We start from the raw sequence: 23,130 nt of genomic DNA, 5'->3' as shown, positions 1-23,130 counted from the left end.
GCCCAGGTCTCTGCCAAGTGTTTTTTTCCCCTCTGAAATGTTCAGATCCATTCAACAGCAGTACAACTGCCCTCACTCACTCACCAAGATGGATCCAAGAGCTCTGCACTGTTTGGAATTGAGACTCCCCAGACAAGAAGGCTGGCAGGAGAGACAAGACTGCCAAGCTATGGCAACGCAGAACCCGACTTACTTCTTCCACAAACCTTTTATTCTGTGCAATAGTAAAGAGTCCAGAGAAGACAGTTACACTCCCTACCCCACAAGTCCTCACACACACATCTGTTCTTCCAACATCTTGAATGAAAAGCTGATGTGCCTATTAACTCTCAGTCTTGCTGCTCTGTGTCCTGTTCAAGTGGTCAAAGCTTCTTTGGAGCATGGAAAGGGAAATCTTCAGCTGTGAAAATACAATCCACCCCCCCACCAATTACTTAAGTCAGTCTCCTGCATGGGTAAGAGATATCAGGAAAATAAAGTCTCCCTCCTCCTTTTCTTTCAAAGATTTCATGTGATTTCCTCCTCCCTGTTTCCATAAACAGTTAGCCTACTGTGCTCTCCTCACAGATACACTCCATAGAGTTTATAAATACTAACAGTCCAGGATGATAAAATCTTAACACCTCACCAGACAACGTCACAGAAGATAAACCACCCCACTCATTTTTAGTCACAGATAACGTTCAGTGCAAATACTCCAAGGAACATGGCAGCACAACATGAATTTTCTTTTACTACCTGGCCCTCCTAGTGCATTTTGGTGCACAAAACATGTTTAGATTATTGACAACCCTCAGAAAACACAAGGTAGCAAGCATTAAGATGCATCAAGACTGACAGACAAAAAGTGTCATTCTGGATGAAAAAGGTGGCTAAATTCTCACTTTTCTTTTTTTACACTGTGCGTTCAAAAGCACTTAACACTTCAGAATTAGGAATTGTTTGGATGAAAGCACATAAAATAAAAATGGCATGAAAATCAGAAAATTTCATCTCTAAAGTGAAACCTCCAGCACTCAGGCTTTTTCAAGTTGCGATCAAAGTGGTTAATTAATAGATTAATAGCAGTTGTGCATGCAGAGACACCTCTAAACGAGGAGTGTAAGAAATGGCTTCTTTTTCTAACCTCCTGTAGCGGAGAAAATTGGCATAGGTATTTACACGGAAGAACAAAGAGCAAACTATGGAGAAAGGTACATGTGAACTCCCCCTTCAGCTTTCCATTGCATTAGAAGACATAATAAATGAAGTTAAAATCAGAACATTTCTGAGTAGTAAGTAAAAACTAAAGCATGAATTTACTGTCCTTCAGGTACTGAGCTGAAATTTCAGCCTAGCATCATAAGGATTTAACAGTCATGGACTTCAGGATCAGAGAGACACAACAGTATTCATAATTTTTTTTCTTTTTTTTGGTCTGTAGTATATAAGAGCCTGAAATTTTAAGTTACTGTGAAGGAGGATTATCTTCTATGGAGCCTCTCAGAAACATATGGTCTGCACAAATTATTTATCTTTGACTGGAGATTAGGTGGCCCCTTGATATCAATGCTAAATGAAACTCTTGCCAATATCTAGAAGAGTAGTGGGGAGCAAATGCCAAGATAAAACTGAATAAAGAAATTCCATAATAAGACAGCAAAACACTTCACAAATCTTAATATGAGTGTTCTTAGAAAAGGGAATCTGTTCTGAAATACTCCAGTCTGCTTTGTCATGATTCAGAACTGCATTAACACATCTCTTAAGCACTTGACAAGTTTAAGAAAGTTGACATGGGTACTTACATCTTAGTCAAATAAAAAACCCAAACCAACAAAAAACAAAACAAACCCACCCACAAACAAACAAACAAACAAACCCAAACCAAAACGAACCAACCAAAAAAACCCCCAACCCTCCAAGAAACAAATTCAAAACCAAAGCAATCCAAAACATCAGAAACCTAAGCACTGCCTGTTAACTAAACTCAAGCCTGGGGCAAAACAGACCAAGAAAACTTTATCTAGCACCACACCACATCAAGCTATGATAACACAAGGGAGAAAACTTGAGTTGTTGAGAAACAAGAACTTCACCAAGAAAGATTTTCAGACCTACCTGCTCAAGCATTTCAATTGAGTCTCTTAAAACTCCCTTCACATGTTTAACCTGTTCTTTATCATATTGAGGTATCTCCTCTTTTGATACAATTTCTGGGGATATGCTGAAAAAGATTAAGATTACATCAGAAACATGAAACATGCACCTACCTCGATGCCTTTTAAAAGCAACTGTTCTCTGCCACCATTGCTCTGCCATTGCTAAGAGCATCCTCTTACAAAAGCCACATACAAAGCTGCCTGCAGATGAATTCCAATACCTGTTTTCTTGAAGCGAGTACCTCAGACCTTTGCAGGCAACAGCCACCAAGAAAAAACTGTGCTCACATTATGTTTACAACATAAGGTCCACACTTCAGGGAGCAAGATCCTTCTTAGGAAGAAAGTCACTCTAACCAGTTCTGAGACTGTCACTGTGGGAGGTCCCCACATCCCTTCCAGACTCAAAATCAGAATATGGTTTTTAACTTTTTTGTTGATACTGTATTCAAGAGGAAGCAACATCTTTGTGTGTCTCAGTAAAAAAGGCACCTAACATGAAAGTTTGTGAAGAAGAGGAGATTTAGGAGACTCACAGAGAGAAGCTAAAAAGCCAAATGTATCTTTAACATTCCTTTTGAGAACAGGCTGGTTCACACAGGATGAACACTTCAGTTGTGTGATCAGCACTATGATATTCACAGAAGATGAGTCACAGCAGGCTGATAAATGCAAACTAAGGTTAACATTTCTTCTAAAACAGCTTGCCAGAGAAGAAATTTATTACTGCAAGATGCAGTCAGACATGCCACTGGATTTCAGCATAGACCACAGAAGTACAGCAAGCCCCAGCCACTTCTGAAGACTTACCATTCAATTTCATAATTTATAATTTATTTCTTTTGATCAGATTCTCACATAAGCTGAAGAAGAAAGCAAGCAAAGATTGCGAACTCAACTTACTTCAAAGAGCTTTCCTCCTGAAGTTGGACATGATAAAGGGACTGAGCTGCATGCTCTATCTTTGAGAGTTTGAGGAACAGTGTTATATTCAGCAAGACCAAGAGCAGCAAACTGCATATAAAAGAGAACAAAAATCAAGAGTTCAACAATTTCAGTTGCAATGCTACAAACACAAGATCATGGCTTAAAGACAGCTAAGGAAACAGAATCCTTCCAGCAAAAAAAGGCATGGGGCAGTGCTATAGTGAAAATTAATATCTATCTGAACAATTCCTAGCAGTTACCATTAGGCTGGGTAATAGCAAAAAAATAGCAACACTATCTCTTCTTGGAACTTTTAAAACTAGGAATGGGTAGATTCTAGACTTTATTTTTTCAATAGGACAGACCTAAGTAAACCTTTAAGGTAGACTAGTTTGACAAGTCAGCATTTTCATCATTTTCATCCCACATGTCATTTCCAAGTCAATCCACTCCCCTTTTATACCCACATGTCCCACTCAAATTAGTTTATCATACCACATGCAATCTTAACATGCAAAAGAGGAACAAATGCAGATAAAAACCAAGATGAGCTTGAGTCAAGCAACACTTTAATGCAAGTGAGTACTTACAAGACACTCATTACTACAATGATGGTGGTGGTCCTACTTACTGCATCTCTTTTCCTTCCTATAGGGCATGGAAGAGAAGGAGGTTAAAAAGTACTAAAGAATATCCCTAAAGGATGTCTCCAGATTGATACATGTCAGTGCCCAGCACTTCACACAGAATAGCCCAATAACTTCTGATGGAAAAATAAAATCAGGTCATGTAGGTGCACGGGATCACCTCCAACATTCACCAAGGCATTTTTGCAGTCATCTCTGAGAAGCTGGCTGAACAGTTAGGCTCTTCCATCAGAATTCCCCCACCCACTGTGCTGGGGAGAACACAATACTGGGGGGGCATGATCACATTAACCTGAATAGCCTGATAAGGTTGAAGTCCATCCATTACTAACATGCATATGTGCTGCTAGTCACACACAGCAGAGAGGCTGCAAAGTGTATCTCTCCTGCTTGTGCTCCTGCTCACATTCATCTTTCTGACAACCAGTGTCAGTCACATTCTCCTGTAACTTGTCCCATCCTTACTGGCTTGGTTTATCTATTGTCCTGAAAACAGCCCTTCGAGAGGCCACCTGCTCTTTGGCAGGTATCAGGGATCAGACACTGAGAGACAGAGTGTGCCTGTTCTCTCCAAACCGAGCATCTATCACTGTGGGCACACTGATCCTTATAATTAATTTTGCATATCCTGCCCTGCACAAAAGACACACATAAAAGCTGTAATGCACACAGAGGCACACTCATCTGAAAAGCTGGAGCAAGAGTAGCAAAATTAAGTAATTAGGAAGCAGTTTCACATAGGTAAAGAGTCCTTTACACATGCTGTTGATCCAAATATTCTCTCAGTGCTATCAATACTTGTTGTCTCCCTCTTTAGGGAAGTGTACTTGCTCCTACCTCACTGTTTACAATTCAACTTCTGTCATGGAATCCACCATTCCCTGGTACAAACTGGTGCACAAATGTTCCTCATCTCCCTAGGGGAAACTAATATTGTATATGCTGGTGGCCAAGTCTGTGGTGCCTAAGGGCAGTAGAACTGCAAGAAATGCTTCAGTGACCCAGAAATTACAGAAGCATATGGAAAACAGACTTTTTAACGTTAAAAATCAATATCCAAAACTGAGATGACAGGGCCAAGAGGCAAGTGGCAAAGTTCAATCAACTCATGACCTATGTGTGCAGTTATTTGAGAAAAAAATAAATTTTTCAGAACCTTTACATGAATCAGGTTTTTTTTTCCCTGATCCAATCTCATTTTCAAACCTTTGCAGATACAGAGCAGTATTTAAGATTTTGATTTATTTTTGTTTGTTTTAAAACTGAAGGTGATATTAGCCTTAATTTCATGAGATACTCATGATAAAAGTGATCATGCATGCTCCAAATATACTTTATGCAAGCTTGAAGAAGCTTGAACTTGTTAAAGCATTTGCTATCACAGACAAGAGCAATAGTGCAAGAGTAGCAAGTGCTACTCTTGCACTATTTTAAGAGTTATGCTTTCTTGAACATACCTTTTGGAAAACACTTGATATAAAAAATTCCTACCTATTAAGCTGCCCTGGGACTCTACTCCCATGTCACCAGAGGAATGCTGGGAAGAGCGTTTGGGAAGTGATTCTGCCAAACCCCGGTGTAAAGTGCGTCGCCTTCGTCTCAGAGCAAGTAATTTCCCAGAGTCTTCTATGGATTGATTAATTGCATATTCCTCCATTAGGAGATCTGATTCTGAGGCGGAAAAAAAAAGGAGGTTACCAAACTTTCAAAAAAAAGGTGAAGACAAATTGTGAGATATGCAAGGTGGGAGTGAGAGGAACAAGCACACCTTCAAATACCTGAACTTAAAGCAGGTAATTGGCAAACTACACCCTGACCTCTACCCCTGTTCTGTTTTCTAGAGGGCACTTGGAACACTCTGCAGAGGTGGTGCACACTCAGCCCAGACAGGATTGTTCAATGCTATGCCAGACAGCAGTTGGAAGAGCACTGCATGACACTGTTAGACTGAGGCTAGAAATTGTCTTAGACTGTGAGCCTGCAGCAGTGGCTGGCCAGGCTGTGAACAGACATGGAGCCTGCAAGTGCCACTGCTTCTCTTCTCATATGCACAGTCAAAACAATTCTTAGAGATAAGCAAATTCAGCTGAGAATAACAGCTTTCCTGCTGCTCCTCGTGTTTCTTTCTAAAAGCCATTATGGCCAGGTATACAAGAGCCCCTTGTTAGCCATAAGGCTTCTTTCATACCCTGGAACTGGCAGATACACTGATGACAGGAAGTTCTGTCTTTAAGACTGCTTAGGTGTTGCCTTTTTTTTAAGCCATTCTTCAAGAAGCCAGGTTTGACTGACAAAAAAAAAAAAAAAAACCATACACAGCAAAGGTAGGCTCCTTACTCCAGCACAAAGAAGAAAATGCCTCACCAAGTTGTTTGAAGTTTTCCTGTATTCCTCCCCAGGTATTCTTCTCAATTACAGACTTGACAAGGCCCCAAGGCTGTTTTTTGTACTTCACTTCTGCAGAAACCCTAGAAAACAGAATGCAGTAATGGAAAAGTGCTCTTCTAGGCAGCACTGTGATAACAGAAAACTCTTATCAGAAGCAGCCTCCAGCTTATGTCTAAAATTTACAATACTAACTGGAACTGCCATTGCTCTCCAGCTGGGCAGCATTGAAAAAAAAGCAAGAGACAGTAGCAAAGACAACATCTCTAGCTAAAGTGTCAAAATCCAAATGTCCAAATTATGGGAAACATTTTGGAATGCTTTCCTTCAGGCTCACACTATCAGATGATTTCTACCCTCTGAAGCATTCTCATTTTAACACTTATGTAAAATAGGATTTCAGGCTTCCAGATAATAAAGTCCTGATTTTTATTTTGTATGAGTACACATGATATATTACATGGGCACTACAATAGCAGAAAGTGAAATTCTTTATCACAACTCAAGTGCTCACATCCTACCCTGAGTAGACAGAAATTAAAATCTGTCTTTCCATGAAAGTGACAGAGGGGAAAATGACATTCCTACCATGCATTCCTTGCATTCCTCAGGTAAAGCTAATCAATACTGCATCCAGAATAAAAATGAATTGGACTAGAATCCTTCAGACGCATGCTTCTGAGTGAATCCCAAAGCTATTCATAAAGGACAATGTCCTTGATTTCAGTCAAGAAGACTGACCATCCTAGAATACAGTTTTTTCAACTTTTTAAGTAATCTTCCCAATCAATGTGTGCCCACTGTGTATGGTGTAACAAAACAACTCCTTTAAAATAAGAGTTTCTGAGCCATTTTAAACATAGTTTAGTAAGGCCAGCTGTAACATCACCATGTGCCTTCTGTTCTATACATGTATGCTCTGTGCACCATGTGCACCTAGGTTTTTGCTCTTATCCTAGCACTGTCGCATGTCTCAGAAAAAACAAGTCTAGGTCTCAAAGAAGAACAGTGATTCACTCATAAAAAACCCAAAGCAGTCTTTCAAGGACCTTCCTTCCTTTCTCCCAGTAGAGAGGGAGTTTTCAGTAGCCTGAGATTAGCCAGAATAGAATCCGGGCTTGCTAACCTTTCCTGAGCACTGATAAAGTTTGAGAAAAGAGCTCTTACTGAAGACAGCACCACTTACAATGTTTTCAATAAATCGGACAGGAAATTCCGTATGTAGACAGAGTTCACTTGAGTACCCTCCTTGCAAAATTAAGTACATTCTATCGTCCCTGCACATTCCTGTAAAATCATTCTCCTCTACAGACCCTTAGCAAGGATGACTGGGAAACCTTCTAATAAAGCATCTCAATTTTTTCCAATTTCTCCCACTCACACAGCTGCACTCAAAAACACAAGGCTGGTCATGACCCAGTTCACTCTTGGAGATGAGTTCTGTACCTCAGAGTCAACGTCTCTGTTAATTTCTCACTGCATTCATGAGATCCAAGCACAGCATACATTGACAAGAAGTAAACTAAGCTTTTTTTTCAGAAGAGAACCCAACATTCTCTCTGCTGCTGGCAAATCTCAACTGAGAACATCCCTGCCTTGGCTTTTGCCGTCCCCCCATGCACCATGCAGGCTCACCGTAACCGGCACTTGTGACTGGATGTGCGGCTGATGCAGTATCTGTTCACAGTGTAGAAATAATCATGGTAGGGGACATCATGGGTCAGGACCTCAGCATCTACCTGGTAAGACTGACCCTTCTGGCTCTGCTTATGCAGGATCTATCAAAAAAGAAACTAAAATTAAGAAGGTGTACTCATGGTACACAAATTTCCCCCGCCCCTTTCAGCCTGAGATCCTTAGGCTGCATCAACCAACTCCAAGTGAACTCAAGGAGAGAGAAAGCCTGAAGAACCACTATAAAAACCAGTTAAGAATATCAAGTATAGGTGGGGTGGGAAAAGAGAAGATGCCTCCTGCTTGAGCCAATATCAGCAACATCAGGATTTGCCCACTGCCACCTCAAGAACCAGATACAAGGCTGGCCACTGCCTCATGACCACAGCTTTTCTTTGAGACCTTTCCCAAAGCAGAACTACAAAAGGGTTGAGATTGGAAGGCACCTCTGGTGTTTGTCTTGTCCAAGAACTCAGGCAGGACTACCCAGAGCTGGTTGCCTAGCTTCATGTCCAGGTGGCTTTCCAATACCTCCAAGGAAGGAGCTACCACAACCTCTATGAACAACCTGTTCCACTGCTTAGTCACCCTCACAGTGAAAAAGTGTTTCCTGATGTTCAGAAGTAATCATCTGTGTTTCAGTTTGTGTCCATCACCTCTGGTCCTGTCACTGGGCACCACTGAAATCCGTGGCCTTTGATGGTGAGGGTGTGACTCAGAATTTTTTGCACCCTCCTTCACATGCTTCTAAAAATTTTAAGATGCCCCTAAGTCTTCTCTTCTCTGGGCTGAATATTTCCAGCTCTCAGCCAACATGGTATGCTGCAGTCCTTTTATCATCTTAGTGGCCCTTTGTTAGGCGATTCATCTCTCATACTGAGAAGCCCAGAAGTGGACACTAAAAGCCTTTAATTGCACCTTTTCACCCCCCAGTTCCTAAGAGATGTTAATACGTTTCCCTGTGAGTTTCATGGGAGTTTACAGTCATCTGTAAAGGCAGAAAGCCTCTCTCATCTAATAAGCATTGGCTCAGTAATAGTGAGACACAGCAAGCCACCTGAGAGATGCTTTGTTTAAACTGCAGATGCACATTCAATTCACTGAACTTTAATCCACAGTCAGAACTCTGACAGACCACAGAGCTGACCGGTCCCTTGCTTTAAAGGGCACCAGACAGACACAGACACAGCACACAGTACCTGCTTTTCCGTTGCAGTTGTGAACTTCCCACAGAGAGGATTATTAATTGTTACAGTGTACGTCAAAGTCCTCAACTGATTGCCGTTGGAGTCTCTATTCCACGGGGTTGATACAGCATCTAAATGAGAAGTTATGCAAGATCTCACATAAAAATTACCTGTCTTATGTCTTAACAGTTTGAAAACAGGAGTAGGGGGAAAGACAGAAAACTGGTTCCAATTAATTGTGGGGCTTTTCCAGGAAAAAACATACCCATGTAGTCTGCTAGTAAACAAAGGTGAGGCTCTGGATAGCTGAGCCTGAATCTACTGAATAGGGTTGACAAAAGAGTAAGCAATTAAATGAAAATATGTCATTTCCCATTTGCTTAAAGGGGAATAGATTCACTTAGCATTATCAAAGGCTTTTGCCACATTGCCTTCCCAGCTGACACTGAATAAATATTGCCCTTTTTTGACTTGATTTTTTGTTCTTACGGTCTCAGTGAATAAAATTTACTCACCCAGAAAATTAAAGCCTGTGAGTACTGTTTAGGAGGATGCAATGATTTTTGCCTGTGTACCAGCCATACAAATTTCACTATTTCTGGGACACCATGTAATCAGAAATACCCCACAGAAACATCAACTTAATAACCTACTCAAAATTCAAGCATTGAGGTGCAGTTTTGTGGTGCACTGAAATGAGGTTTTTACTCCAAAATGTGCATAACTAGGGAAACCTCTCTCATAGTGAAACTTAAAAGCTTAAAAATTCTTTTAAAGCAAGGAAAAACTTCAAAAAAATTCAACTTAGCCCTATTTAGCAATTCTCAGAGGTAAAAATTTTCAGGGTAGCTTGTAATAGACACAAGGGAGAAGAGTTTATTACCTACTATACTCCTGGAATTAAGAAACCTCTGCATGAAGTGAGAATTGGTGAAAAGGATTTCAAACATCTTGTCTGCAGTGATGTGGAAAACTCTGTTTATAAAAAGTCTCCCATAGAGATCATTGTCAGAGACAGTCTCCTTCACTGCTAAGAAAGATAGAGATCAGGTTTAGAACAGTATTATGCATAACCTTGATAGCATTCTAGGCTTTATTACAGCTTAAATATTTCCCATGCTTGCATCAGCATTTGTTTCTTGCTCTCAGAAACCCAGTAAGGATAGCAGCAAAGTTGCCTTCAGGAACAAAGTCCAAAGCTGATTTTCAAATACACACCATTACTACCACTTCCCTGTGCAAACTGATAAATTAACAGCAAAAGGTACCATCCCTTTAATTTTGCCTTCAGTATTCTACTAATCCGGCAAGAAACATTAGGGAAAGAAAGTTAGCATATTTTCAATTAATATGTGTGTCAATTGTACAAAAGATAAGAAAGAAGGGCAGTAAAACCATAACAGTTTTTGTCTTATGGCTGGTTCCAGAATTCTGCTTTTAACAGTTGAAACACTGGTAATGCCCACAGTCTAAGGGACCAGGTAGACTCCCAAACAGTTCCTCCCTCCATACCTATTGAACAGGAACACAAGGGATACCCTGCTTCATTCTGCAGTTCCCAAAAATGCATGGAGAAGCTCAAAAGCCATCATCTATTTCAAAGCCACCGAGCACCCCAGTGGCATTCTGTGGCTGCAGCACTGATCTTTGCTATTTCTGCTTCTTGGTGGTTGCTGGCATGACTCAGCTTTGTGGTTTTCTCAGCCACACTTGCAAGAGATAAGGGATAGAACTATAATCCTAGAGGGCAAGCAGTTTCCTGTGCCAATCCCAACTCAATCTGCTTATGCTTTAGAAACAAGTCAATCCTAAACTGTAATTACCAGCACAAGAAACAAGCCCCCCAGCACCACACATCATTAAAATGAAACAAGCAGCCCAAATGCAAATCTTGCAGCAGACAGACACAAGTCAGGACGGCCAACCTTTCAACTGATACAAATGAATGGTCAGGGCTAGGAAAGGTCCATGAATGCAAGGGGAGCTTGAATATCATGCTGTAGTTCACAAGCTGCCTGCAGGCTAAGGTTACAGCACTTAAAACGTTACTGGCTTGGTAGCAGTCAGTACTGATAAACTAAATGCACCGACTGAGCAACCACAGCAGTCCCCAAGGAAACCCAGTTCTGACTGAGCAGACTCCTTCTCTAGTGCTAGTCCTAGCCTGCTAGAACATCTGCCTCCAAAAAAGCTCTCCTTGATCTCATCAGGCTTCAAAGTAGGACCCCAAAAGTGAAGCGTGAGTGCTGTACCTCTTGTGCTTGCACAAGAGGTTGACTTCCTCTCCATGCTGCTTATGCAATTTTAATTCCACACAATTATGAGATGGGACAGAAAGCAAACACACATTTCAAGAGGCCTATTTAACCAGTCAATACACAGTCATTACACGTAGAATATAAATTCTGCTGTGCTGAAACATTCTGCAGGAAGCCAGAAATTCAGCCCGAGTTTTCAGCTTATGCTCACTGTATTTTGTCTCCTAACTGAATCTAACTCTAACAAAAGGCAGGCCAAGTAAACTGTAAGTCTGACCTAATTTAACAAGACCTCAACATTACAGATCTCTCCTTTCAGAGTGCACTCCCCACATCCTCTCTTTTGCTAAGAGACAGGAAGTTTCAGATACTGATGCTGACATCCCCCCCACCTACTATGCATCAGTTAGCACAGCATCAACTATCGGGCAATTCAAACCTAGTTACTGCGGTTGAGTGTTACTCAGCTGGATGTTGACATGCCCAAGGAATCTGCTACCACTTTAAAAAAAAAAAAATAAAGACACCCAGACACGTGATCAAGCCACCAGATAAGCATCAGATCAGCTTTGTCAGCTATTTGTATATGTCTTAGCAAACACAAGATAACACCCAGTGAGTCTGAGCTAAACAACTCAATTTCACGTTCACCTGAAATGCCCAATGACAGCTACTATCTTTCTGCTAGTAATTTGGTAAGCTAGGGCAACTTGTCATATGCACAAAGCCCATGCTTTATTATCTTAAGGTGCAGATCTTGCTACCAAACTCCATTATTCTGAGTCTGTCCTCTTTCTAGTGAGTCAGAACAAAAAGCACCCACAGGTCTATACAAAACTTCCCCTAAGCTAATTTACCTACACTAGCTCTGTATGTCTCTAATAAGGAAGAGTCAATGAAGTGCCATATTTCTCTATTGAGAAACATGTTTTCTACTTACAATTCTTCTCAGCTCTTGGAAGAAACAAAGGGTTTTTTTAAAATGTTGTTAGCACGTACAGCAGTAATTTTCAGAAAATCCAAGCTAAACCTGGGTTTACATATCAGGCCCATCAGCTACTTTTGATGCTAGGATTCAAACAGCTGTTCTCCAGAAAAACTGTAAACTTTTTGGACAATGGGTCTGGAAGGTGCATGTATGCATAAATGCTGCAAATTCCACATCTGTGGAACCAAGAGCTTGACAAGCTTCAAGTCACTTCCATCTGGGCTTCTCAAAATTTATCTGTAAAAATCCTAGATGAAGCAGTGAGCACAAACAGTAGCATAACAATGAATAAGTGTACACTTTATACACTTGTAATTTCAACAGAACAGCCAGCTTTAACCACTTATCTCTGCTACAAGTGAAGATACATGATTGTCTACTGCTTCATTTCACACAGGTAAACTTGCCTCTGTTTTTCACAACAGTAGGGCAACATGAAGCATTTTACCCAAGACTGGCTTGAAATGCTCTTTATTAACAAAATGTTTTGTGCAAATTCAGAGATATCAGTTTAACTCCTTCACTTGCAGTACTGTTCTAACCACTCAGCAGCATACAATTATCAACACTAACTTTCTTAACCTGAATACATTTCTAGCTGAATTGGAGCTGTGTGCTAAAAGAACATGAGATTATTCTGACTTTAGGTAAGGATCCCTAGGGACCCAAAAACACAGAAGTAAACATATTACCCAGAGTGTTCTGGTTCAGCCTAACGACAGCAGGTCTATTCCCTCCCCCACTACTGCTTTGCACTTCCTAAGGTCATTTTCATCACTGCAAGGCAAGCTGTGAAATCATGTTTGAATATAATACCATTATGCAGCAGAGATGGTAGAAGTTTAAAGACATCTGCAGTGCAAAGAAAAAGATAGAAAATGGGGGGGATGGGGCAGTAAGAAAACCACTGTTATTAAAATTCCCCTCAACAACCCACAGCAAAAAGCTAAACACATGACACAAGCAAATTAAGAACGTTGAACTGATAAGAGCAGAGGCTATCAAACAAATTAGTAAGAAGGCTGATTTTTCTACTCCACAGAGTTGGGGAAGGATCAGGATTTTTTAAAAGTATGTATTCAAATCTTGGCACTGTTGAACATTTCTATACCGCTGGGGATGGAGAAAAATTACAGGCTGCATGAAAGATATGTAGGTAGAAGCTTTTAGCCAATTACTCCTGAAATCAAGTGAATAAAACCAATTCCTAGAAGTGAACATGTTCCAGACATCATCTATTTAAAGACTGTACCAGCAGTATTAACCATTTTCAGAGAACTCTCCTATACTTTAAGTACAGAATTATCTCAGGGAGCTACTAAGTAAGTATTGTCACAATGCTAGCTTTTTCAAGTTCACAAGATAAAAAATCCCCACCACTTTTTGCCTTCAGGTGACTTAAACATATATCCTCCAAACACCAAAGTAAATAATTTTTTTTCAACAAAATATATCCTTTCAGTATTTTGATTAAAATGCTAATAAGATAGAAGGGCTACTCTTCCTTACATACAAAGCATATCCGAAGTTTTGTACTGGGGGGTAAGAGGGGGACAACTAACACAGGGCTGAACCTAATTTCAACTGTCCTGTATTTTAAACACTATATACCACTATCTGCAAGCAGTCAAGCCTCTGCTGTGCCCATCTTGCAGCACCACGGTGTAGGCAGTTATGCTCTCCTGCAGATCACACATTTAAGGCGGTTATTAGTACACACAGAAACAACACAGTGAGTCTGTCAGGTTACACAAGGAGAACAGAACTGTGTGATCTCCCTGTATACAGCAGAGCCTTCTAGCAGAAAATACTGTTCTCCCTATATCCTGCTTCCCCCTTCTTTCTTTGAAGTATTTCATGTTGTTGAACATGGTCATGGAAAACAAACAAACAAACAAACTACCATATACTAAAGAGTCTTGAGGAAATTATAAAGATCTCTTGGCCCTGTGTTGGAAACATGTATTCTATGCTTGAACTAAAATCTGTTTTCTGAAATTCAGAATTCAGGCCACAGATATTAATGTTTAGCTAAGCCAAAAGTTTGTCATGGCTCAGGATTTTCACTCTGATTTATGAAACTGAACAAAACCACCAAGATGCAGGTCAATAGGCCAGTGGTGCACAGCGGGATGCAGACCCCCCCCTACCCAAGGTGAGAACTGCTTAGGACAAGGGAATTAATGTTGTGAAGAACAACAGTCTTGAGCTTGCCCCTCACCTTATTTGCCAGGACACCTCCATGGGCAGCCTGAGTAAACAAGAGAAATTAATCGCATGGGTAAACCTTTGCCATGTAGGAAAGCTAGTTTCATTTGCGTGAAGGAATTCACCTTGTGAGAGTGTGGGGCAACTGCAACAGAAAACAGACACAGAAACAGAAGAAAAAAATTCTGACCATGAAGATTCTGAGAGAAAAGATTAATGTTGTGAGTATAGAAAATCCTGCTCCGAATAAAAAAAAGACTAGTCTTGGAGAAGGGAAGAAAAATAAGAAAAACGGCATGAAGTCAGCTGTCTTTTTATTAAAGAGATATCTCCAGTTTAATATGCTCTATTTATTCAATATCACTAATGCAGGCATGACAGAGAATATTTACTGCTATTGTTTAGGCAACTAGCAGCAGGAAAGACAACAGGACTACTTTTTAATCAGTTTAACTGGAGACCTTTGCTATAAAAAATAAAATCCAGAGACAGAAGAAAGATGTAGTAATAGGAAAATAGGAAAGCTGCAAAATATCTAAAACATCCAAAAGCCAGAACTTTCTGCTGCTCTAAGAGATACACCTGTGAAAGAGTAAATTAATTTGTGAAGCTTGTTAAGCATGTAGGAGTATGGCATAAACAACAGCCTCTTTAAATAGGTATATTCACAAAAATGATATTGCCTGACATGCACTGAGTTGAATCTGAACTCAAGCCAACACAGAAGCAGTATGGGGGAGCAACAGGGAAGTTAATTGAATATAACCATATCCCCAGGCAAAAATCACAACTTGGAGGCAGCCAACTCAATCCGTAACTCTGAAAGCTTTCCTGCACACCTCAATAATCCCCCCGTAATGACACCTGCAAACAGCTTCAATTGTCAACTCTGAAATGACAAGACACAAAATTTCTCAGTGAGATTAAGAACTGCCTTCAATTAACTAAACTGTTCTATTCCTGCCAACAAGTGATGAAGTAAGTTCTCTTTGCACATGAAAGGAATATACAGTTGCTACTGAGCGCAGTACTACTGTTGAGGTTTTACGTCTTTTTTTTTCTCACCACCATATAACCTTGGAACCAATACAGGTTGCGCACACTTCACTCTAAAGGCATTTACAGAATCCAAGATTCAGATACTACAGAATATCCACCAAAGTTTAATGGGCTGTGTGAACAACTAGAGCCCTTTGGCACAGAAAACTCCCCCAGAGTAAGTGAAAATCTCACCATAGAAAGTGAGAACTTGTCAGGGGCTACTGTGGGGCCACAGAACAAGCACCACAAATCTCAGCACAAATCTGTCATCCAGGTACCTGCGCTTCTTCTATCTCATACTGGGTAATGAGATATGAGGTTGGTATATTAGGATCCACTGTTAGCACAGAGAGTGAAGCTGCTGCAAGATATCCATTAAGGTTTTTCATCTTCAGATCGGATTCAGAATATGCACAATACTCTCCTGAAACCCTGGGCTTTCAGTAAGTTCCACAGCTTACTCCACCAGTAACAATGAAGCCCATAAGCTTTAAGAAAGTATAAGTGTAAAGAAGGGGGTTGGGGGAATCTTTCAGAAACTTAAGTTCAGCCTGAAATGTTTCTCCTCAGTTTCCAAGAAATACAAAGGAAAGAAACATCTTTGAAATGAGCACCACCCCATTGTCAAGAAACTTTTCATTTAAGCTGTTGGCAACTCTGTACCCACCAAAAGAAAGAAAGAAAACCACAATTTCTTTGTTTTCATTCTAAACACCCAACAAAGAAAAAAAATTGCTTTTGCTGCAATTCTGTGAAACAAATAAGCAAACAAGTTTCATAAGATCAGAAAGTTCTCTAACTTTCTCCACAAGTGAGATGGAACACCAAAGTCATGTTGTCTTACATATCCCAACTATTAAAAGATTTACCTTCTTCACTATCTGAAGCACTGCTCTTCTCTGGAAGATTTTCATTCTCATTAAGGTCCAAGGACTTTTCTAAAGACCTGCTCCTAACTGGCTTAGCAGGTTTTCTTTCTGAAGATGGAAGAGGACTCTTTATTTGCTTCTCACTTGAGGACTCCTCCACCTGAAACAACCAACAGCAGAAAAAAATATCAGCAATCACAGACCATTAAAAAAAAAAAAAAAGAAAGTTACCATAAAAGAAGACAGCCATCCAAAGTAAGCCAGCCACAAGTTCTATCTGCTCAATTACCACACAGTCAAGCACTAATTTCCCCTTTGTTCCTCTACCCCAGCCAACCTCTCTTCCCTTTATTTAAATATTTTACTAAACTCCAGTAACAAGAAACAGACTTGCTTGTGTGTACTGTTGGTACCAAGAGCTCCCTTAAATGGGACAGTCCTCTTGCACCCATCTGCTCAGTTTGGGCCCCTTCATGCTTCGACATTAGCATTTATGAATTCATTAACCTTACACAGATTTACTTTACATTCATCAGGTTAGTTTTTCCTAACTGTTTAGCAAGGGTCCAACAGAGGGGAAGCACAATAATACAGGCAGCAAGATTAGATTACCCCAGTTACATATTTGAAAAGTTCTTATTTTGTAGGACACCATCATACTTTGAAAAAAGATTTAAAATACTGTCTAGAGCCATCCTACTTATAAAATATTGCTTCTCACAAACAAAGCAAGGGAGTATCACTTGCCATCTCCAATATGTAAGCAAGTAGGAAATCCCTCTGAACATCAGTCACTGAATCAGTGATGCAGCTCTTAACTTTAAACAAGAACTGTCAGCTAAGCATGTATGCCATTGCACACTTGAGAAGTAAATCTCCAGAGAAACTGTGTGGACAAAGCTTGTGTATCTAAAAATGCCACTCAAAAAATTTGGCTACCAGCTTTGAATCAGTTTTCATTCTAAACCTCTCCTCAAGGCCCCACTGCCACCAGTGGAACATCCGGGATCAAGTGCAGCACAGCCCCAGAAGAGCAATGCGTGGACCACAATCAATATGATCAGACCTCCTCAACTGAGTTGTTCTGACTCATCTGCAAAACCATCATCCCAAAAGAGTATTCAGCATTGACTCAAGAAAACAAAAGAATCTACTGCTTGAACAGTCATCACGTACTTCCTGTTCTCCTTGGATTTTTTTAAAAAATAAAAACCTGTTCCTGTTACTTATCTTGTGCAGCCAATGGCTATTAGGTGGTGGGTGGCTGGAAAACAGAGACAGACATAAATCTGACTGCTGTATAAGCAGACAAAAGTACTCCTTCGGGGTCAAAAAATTATAAAGGAGGACTGAATCAGAAAAACACATCAGTTAACAAATGCTCCTATTGAGAGAAGCTGTCATGTATTCAGTCACATAACAGGATCTAGGACAGAACCAACAAAAAATGTCAAAATACCAATATGGATGGAAGTACAAAAGGAGCTAGTTGTGACAGAACAGCCTAAAAATGGACACACATGATCCAGCACAAACCCAAGGAACTCTCATAGCATTTTGACAACAATCACGATCTAGTGAAACAAGGTTCCCACTAGCAGCCTAAGAGCAGCCGACTATGCCATAAGCAGAGCAGGGAAGCCAGGCTCAAGTCATAAGACAAAAGCAACAGCTCCTAGAAAAAAAAAAAGCTTTTCATGTTCTCATGGAAGAAGAGATTAAAGATGAGGCTTTTGTAATAACTGATCAAGTTTAACACAGATTTCATGGGGTTTTGGGTTGGTTTGCATTTATTTCACACTAAAGAGTAAAGATTTTAAGATCTGTCAGCTGTAATTAAAGAGGTGTAATTTATTCCCAATCGTACATTTATCTCCTGAGCTAGTCCAGTAGTGCTAAGCTCTGTGCCAAGGGCTTTTTTGTTTTCAGCCTGTGAGCAACAAGATCTGGGACTGGAAGGCCTCCCTACAAGGGGAGGAGGGAAGATGATGGTTGCAAAAACAGGCAACAAGGTGGCTCCCACATTCACATGTATTGAGAGGGCAGATAAGCCACATAAACGTGCATCAATCAACTACAGACAGCCATTAACAGTATTTTTTTCAAGATGGGCCAAATACTAGACCAAACCCCTCCACTATTCAGATCTTCCTCTTATGAGAGCTTAGGGTCTTACTCTGTCTATCAGAGCAGTTAAGGGAGTTTAAGCCTGTTTCCCTCCAGTCTGTGGAAGGTGGTTAAGTGTGCTTTGTGTCATCACTGTGATGACTTCTGATAAATACATTCTAAGCACTACTGCCTCCTCCTACTGCCCTTGCGGTTCTACAAATTATGCTGCAATCCTGGGGCTGTGGAGAGACCATGGATATGCTTGAGTAATGCCAAGTGACACATACAGCTAAACAAAATCATTGTGCATTTTAGCTACCCTGAAACAGTAAACAGTTTAGTTACACATTTATCAAGACCACACTTTTACACTATAATTAAAGTACTTTTCAGAGGCAATTTATTTAAGGCAGAAGACTGGCATTTTTGCAGACCAAATCCCCAGGCATTCCTCCTTACCAAGATGCCAAATTCGATTTAGCACCTGCAAGAGACATCTCGGGGTGTGGCTTCTTTTCCAGGCACAGCAATTATCTTTAAATGGCTTGTTCTTGCGCAAATAAGACAAGTGCAAACTAAGGCTACCTGTGTAGATTTTTAGTTATCCCAAACAGTCCAAATTCCAGCAGCTTCCTCAGTCCTCCCAGGCCTCCCTTACAAATCTCCAAAAATCTTGTTTTATACTGCTAGGGTTTCCATGAGGAGTACCCATCACTCAAGCAACTATGCTTCTAACATCTGAGAAACACCAATATTCTTTGCTAGATATGAGTCTCTAGCCATTAGCTTGGATTTTGGCAAAACTATTTAAGTCCTACTTAACCTCCAGATCACTTTTAGCAAGTGACAAAAGCCAGAAGATTTAAAGGGTAGGGTAGTAAAAACTATTAAAATAATCTCCTTTCTTCCTTCATCATATTCTCCTAAGCAAAACTGGCAATTAAGTACCCAGACCTAGTGAAGCTTATAAAAAATCCATTAGCAGTATATTTTCTTTTCCAAGGCCTTTGGGACACCTAATAACCATGAGAAAATATCTGCAACTTTTTAGGACTACAGCTGCACACAGGAGCCCTAGTAACTGTGCTAGACACTGTGCCCATTTCATATCACTACTAATGCACTTGCTGTTCACATTAGCCAAACACATTCACAAATTCATACAACATGAGTGAACATGAGTGAGGCATTCATGCTTGTTAGTTGTACTAATCCAAGGCATCAAGGTAAAATTCATCCTTATTATAGCAACTATTGGGGCTTTCCCCTTCCTTCTGAAGCATTATAAAAGGTTTCATATATTCACAACAGCAGACTAACTCACCACTGAAGGCAAAAAAGACAAAGTGTAACTAACCTTTAATAAGCCTTTTGTATAGGAGATACAATATATAAGAAGAGCTATCTTTTTAAATTACAAATAAGCACAAGCAAGAAAGCATTGGAAGTGAAAAAGGCATTACTTTCAAAAAGCACTTGGATAAAACACAGATATAGTCCCCTTGGGAACTGGATAAGAAAAACCAAGAAATTTTGTTTTTAAAGGAAAAACAAAAAAACAGACCAGGGCATAAGCCTCAGCATTGTAGCCAGGCTGTGCAGCGAATTAGTAACAGAGCACTGCTGAAGCTCATCCCAACAATATTCTCTTACACTGAATTTTGCTCATTTTCAAATTTAAGAAATATTCTTGACTTCTCAAAGACTTCTTTGGAAGTTACAATCTCCATTCATCCCATGCTTACAGACATACACGTTAAGCACGTATGCTTATCCACTACAAACAGCAAGAAAGGCTGTGTCAGCACTTACTCCCGGCAACATGTGTCTGTTGAGTGACTCTCCTTCTGTTTGAAGTGTGGGCTCATGAACTAAACCAATCATTTTGGGTAGTTTTTCATCCCTTTCTCCAGAATCATCACAAATGCTGGATCTGTCCAAAGCAAAAAGGAAGATATCTTTGGAGATCTAAGCACTGAGAAATCCGAGAAAGTCTCTCGTGGGATTGTTGCATTGAAAACATGGCTGCTCAGATAACATTAAAAACTACCAAATCATTCTTCCCATATACAGCTCATTAATATCAAGCCATCTTCCTAATTTCAGCCGCCTCTCAGAACATTCAGCTTCTGATCATAAGGTTAATAAAACCAAGAAAGTGAGTGCTGTGAGAAATGAGGAAACATACAGCTTATTACTAATTTGGAAAGAAAAAGCGCTAAGAAAGTGTCAGAAATTAATTATTTTCCTGCATCACTTATTCCAAAGTTGCAAAGTTGTGACTTTCTAACAGAAAAAAACCCAAAACATAACAAAAAAAACCATAAAAACAAGCAAAAGAGAAACCAAACCAATCAAACAAAAAAAAAAACCCAAAAATATTTAATATAACATCTTTTGAAGCCTGTAATGAACTCAAGACATTTTTCTCACAAACATACTCAGGTAACACAGGATTGAAGAGACAAATTACACTGTTCAGTTTTGTAGAGTCATGCTTATTTACACAGAGATATGTAAAGTGCTGTTATTAGATTGACACTGGCTGGTCATAAATTAGTTCACATTTGTTAAAAAAAAAAAAAAATCAAGGAAATTCTTTCAAAAAACCCACATCATTATTATTACAATTATCCCAGCTTGTTATATTATTATTCCTGCTTCTTAATTCAAGCTGAGGACAATACAAAAATAATCAGATATCAGGAGAACAAGGCAAAACAAGTATTTCAGTTTCCACAGAGGAGGGGAAGAAAGAAAAGTGTCTGAACCATAATATAGCTCCATTCTATGCAAACCTTCCAAAATGTTGAAGGGCATAAAGGTGCTGACTAGGCACCAACATACAAAGAGGTGGCTATTTAAGCTACCCTATGCTGGTCCCCAAGCAGATCTAGGGAGAACAAGGTCTTCCTCTCTCCTCTTCTAAGGGGCCTCAGCTGCACTGCTACTATTTTAGCAAATTCACCCAGTTAAGTTTTTATGCACACTCAGTCTATGCAGTTCAGACCTTTGCAACCTTTTACTACAGGCTCAACCATGCTGGTAAGGCTACAGCAGCTCTTTAGAAAATGAGTTTCTAAGAAAGAGGACACTGCTTCTCCCCAGATGTTTCAATAGGCTGTACAGCCTCTCCTTACCGAGACTGCCCGTTGTCCTCTGACGATGAGTGGAAGCTCTCCATCTCCTCGCTGTTCAGGCCCAGCTCAGAGCCATAGCTCTGGTGCACCAGTTGCCAGAATTCCTGCTTGGTCAGCCTCTGAAATAAAGCAGCCTAGTCAAGAACCACGGTATGGAACAGTAAGGCACTGGAGGAAAAACAGCAACAAGTTTGTATTACGCCACAGCCTTTAACCTCAATTCTGACAAGGACCGAAAGCATTCAGGTATCACATTCCGAGATTGGGTTTCAGCATTTTGGGCAACTGTACTCCTGTATACTCCACACTCCCATAGCTGTTCAACCAACAATACCAGGCATAAGAGAAATCATCATTTTAAGAAAACACACACTTGTAGCCGCTACTTGCTTCTTCACATGTCACCAATATTTTCACAGATACCTTCAAAGTTACTCCCTCTTGAACTTCACGTAATATGGCACAAGGTAAGTAATTACCTCTTTGATTGTGAACAAGCTGCTTAATAGATACCCACCTGTTTCCTGAGGATGCTCAGAGTACTTTACAAATTGTGGGAGGCTAGCATTTCAGTCATTACACTGGTGTCTAGGTCAGCCAACTATCCACTTTGCCAAGGTGGGACAGGAGGTCCTCACTTTGTATCACCACCACCCTCATCATGAAAAGTAGTTGCTCTACTTCAGGATTACCTTGACTGAGGACTAGCTAAATCTTCTCCTGCTCTACAGTATCTCTGTCCTGTTCCACAAATTCCCACACCCACTGAGACATATTTAAGCTCTTTTAAATCGTCAGGAAAGCTTGGAGGTGAAAGTAGTATGACACACTCATATCTGCAAAGTAAGCAATGAGTTTCAAAGTCCACCTTGGCTGTAAAGGGCTTGGGGGGGGGGGGGGGGGCAGAGGGGTAAAAAAAAAAAAAAAAAAAAAACAGAAAGAAAAGAAATAAAAGGTTTTGGTATTTAACAGAGCTCAGAGAGCAATACTAGCGATCTTAAAACAGGAGACACCACACTGGAAAATGTGCCTCAGCCACCATCCATATTGATCAAGGGAACACTACTGTGCTAATGAGGCAGTAACACAAGTAGCGCTTACTATTTGCATGAAATGATGACATTAAATACCCATGCATTATTTAAAAGGCCTTTAAATTATCCTCTCCACCCGCTTGCTTCACCTGTAGAGTGTTAGTTACAGTACCCGCAATTTTAGACAGGCACGGAGGAGCTGACCCGCACTCAGGATGTAAATTCGTGCCCGCAGCAGCCCCGGCGCTCCCAGGGCTGCCGGCGCTTCCCGCGCCCCGTCCCGCTCCGCGACCCACCTGGCGCGTCCCGCGGGGCAGTGCCGCTCCCGGGACAGCCCCGCTCCCGCCCGGAGCCGCCGCCGCCGCCGCGCTCCCACTTCCTGCTGGGCGACGGCGCCGGGGCCCGGCCGGGGCCGCCCACCCGCCCGCGCCGGGGCCGGGGCAGCGCCTTCCTCGGCGGCCGCCGCCGGCCCGGGGCGGGACAACGTCACTCCCGGCCTTCGCCGACGGGCCGTGCCCCACG

At 40.8% G+C, this 23,130-nt stretch overlaps 1 protein-coding gene across 7 annotated transcripts in view; it reads right to left on the bottom strand.

Annotated features, from left to right (window-relative positions):
- Positions 1 to 189: 189 nt before the first annotated feature.
- The window catches only part of GRAMD1C (GRAM domain containing 1C), a 51,151-nt gene continuing 28,210 nt past the window's right edge, over positions 190 to 23,130 (bottom strand). For 6 of the 7 annotated variants that reach the window (XM_030234227.2, XM_050973133.1, XM_009102550.4 and 3 more), the window contains 12 exons: positions 21,575 to 21,693; positions 20,247 to 20,367; positions 16,326 to 16,485; positions 9,845 to 9,991; positions 8,974 to 9,092; positions 7,736 to 7,878; positions 6,080 to 6,183; positions 5,207 to 5,386; positions 3,659 to 3,716; positions 3,045 to 3,155; positions 2,101 to 2,206; positions 190 to 400 (listed from right to left, as the gene is read on the bottom strand). In XM_030234227.2, coding sequence (XP_030090087.1) covers positions 323 to 400; positions 2,101 to 2,206; positions 3,045 to 3,155; positions 3,659 to 3,716; positions 5,207 to 5,386; positions 6,080 to 6,183; positions 7,736 to 7,878; positions 8,974 to 9,092; positions 9,845 to 9,991; positions 16,326 to 16,485; positions 20,247 to 20,367; positions 21,575 to 21,693 — 1,446 coding nt within the window. In that variant the 3' untranslated portion in view covers positions 190 to 322. The remainder of the gene's footprint in view (positions 401 to 2,100; positions 2,207 to 3,044; positions 3,156 to 3,658; positions 3,717 to 5,206; positions 5,387 to 6,079; positions 6,184 to 7,735; positions 7,879 to 8,973; positions 9,093 to 9,844; positions 9,992 to 16,325; positions 16,486 to 20,246; positions 20,368 to 21,574; positions 21,694 to 23,130) is intronic. The other variant, XM_030234228.2, reaches the window with a different exon arrangement.

This window comes from Serinus canaria, chromosome 1, assembly GCF_022539315.1.
Source record: "Serinus canaria isolate serCan28SL12 chromosome 1, serCan2020, whole genome shotgun sequence".
Classification (NCBI taxonomy): Eukaryota; Metazoa; Chordata; class Aves; order Passeriformes; family Fringillidae; genus Serinus; species Serinus canaria.
The sequence above is the reverse complement of the archived record's forward strand: the minus strand, read 5'-3'. Positions and strand labels throughout refer to the sequence as shown.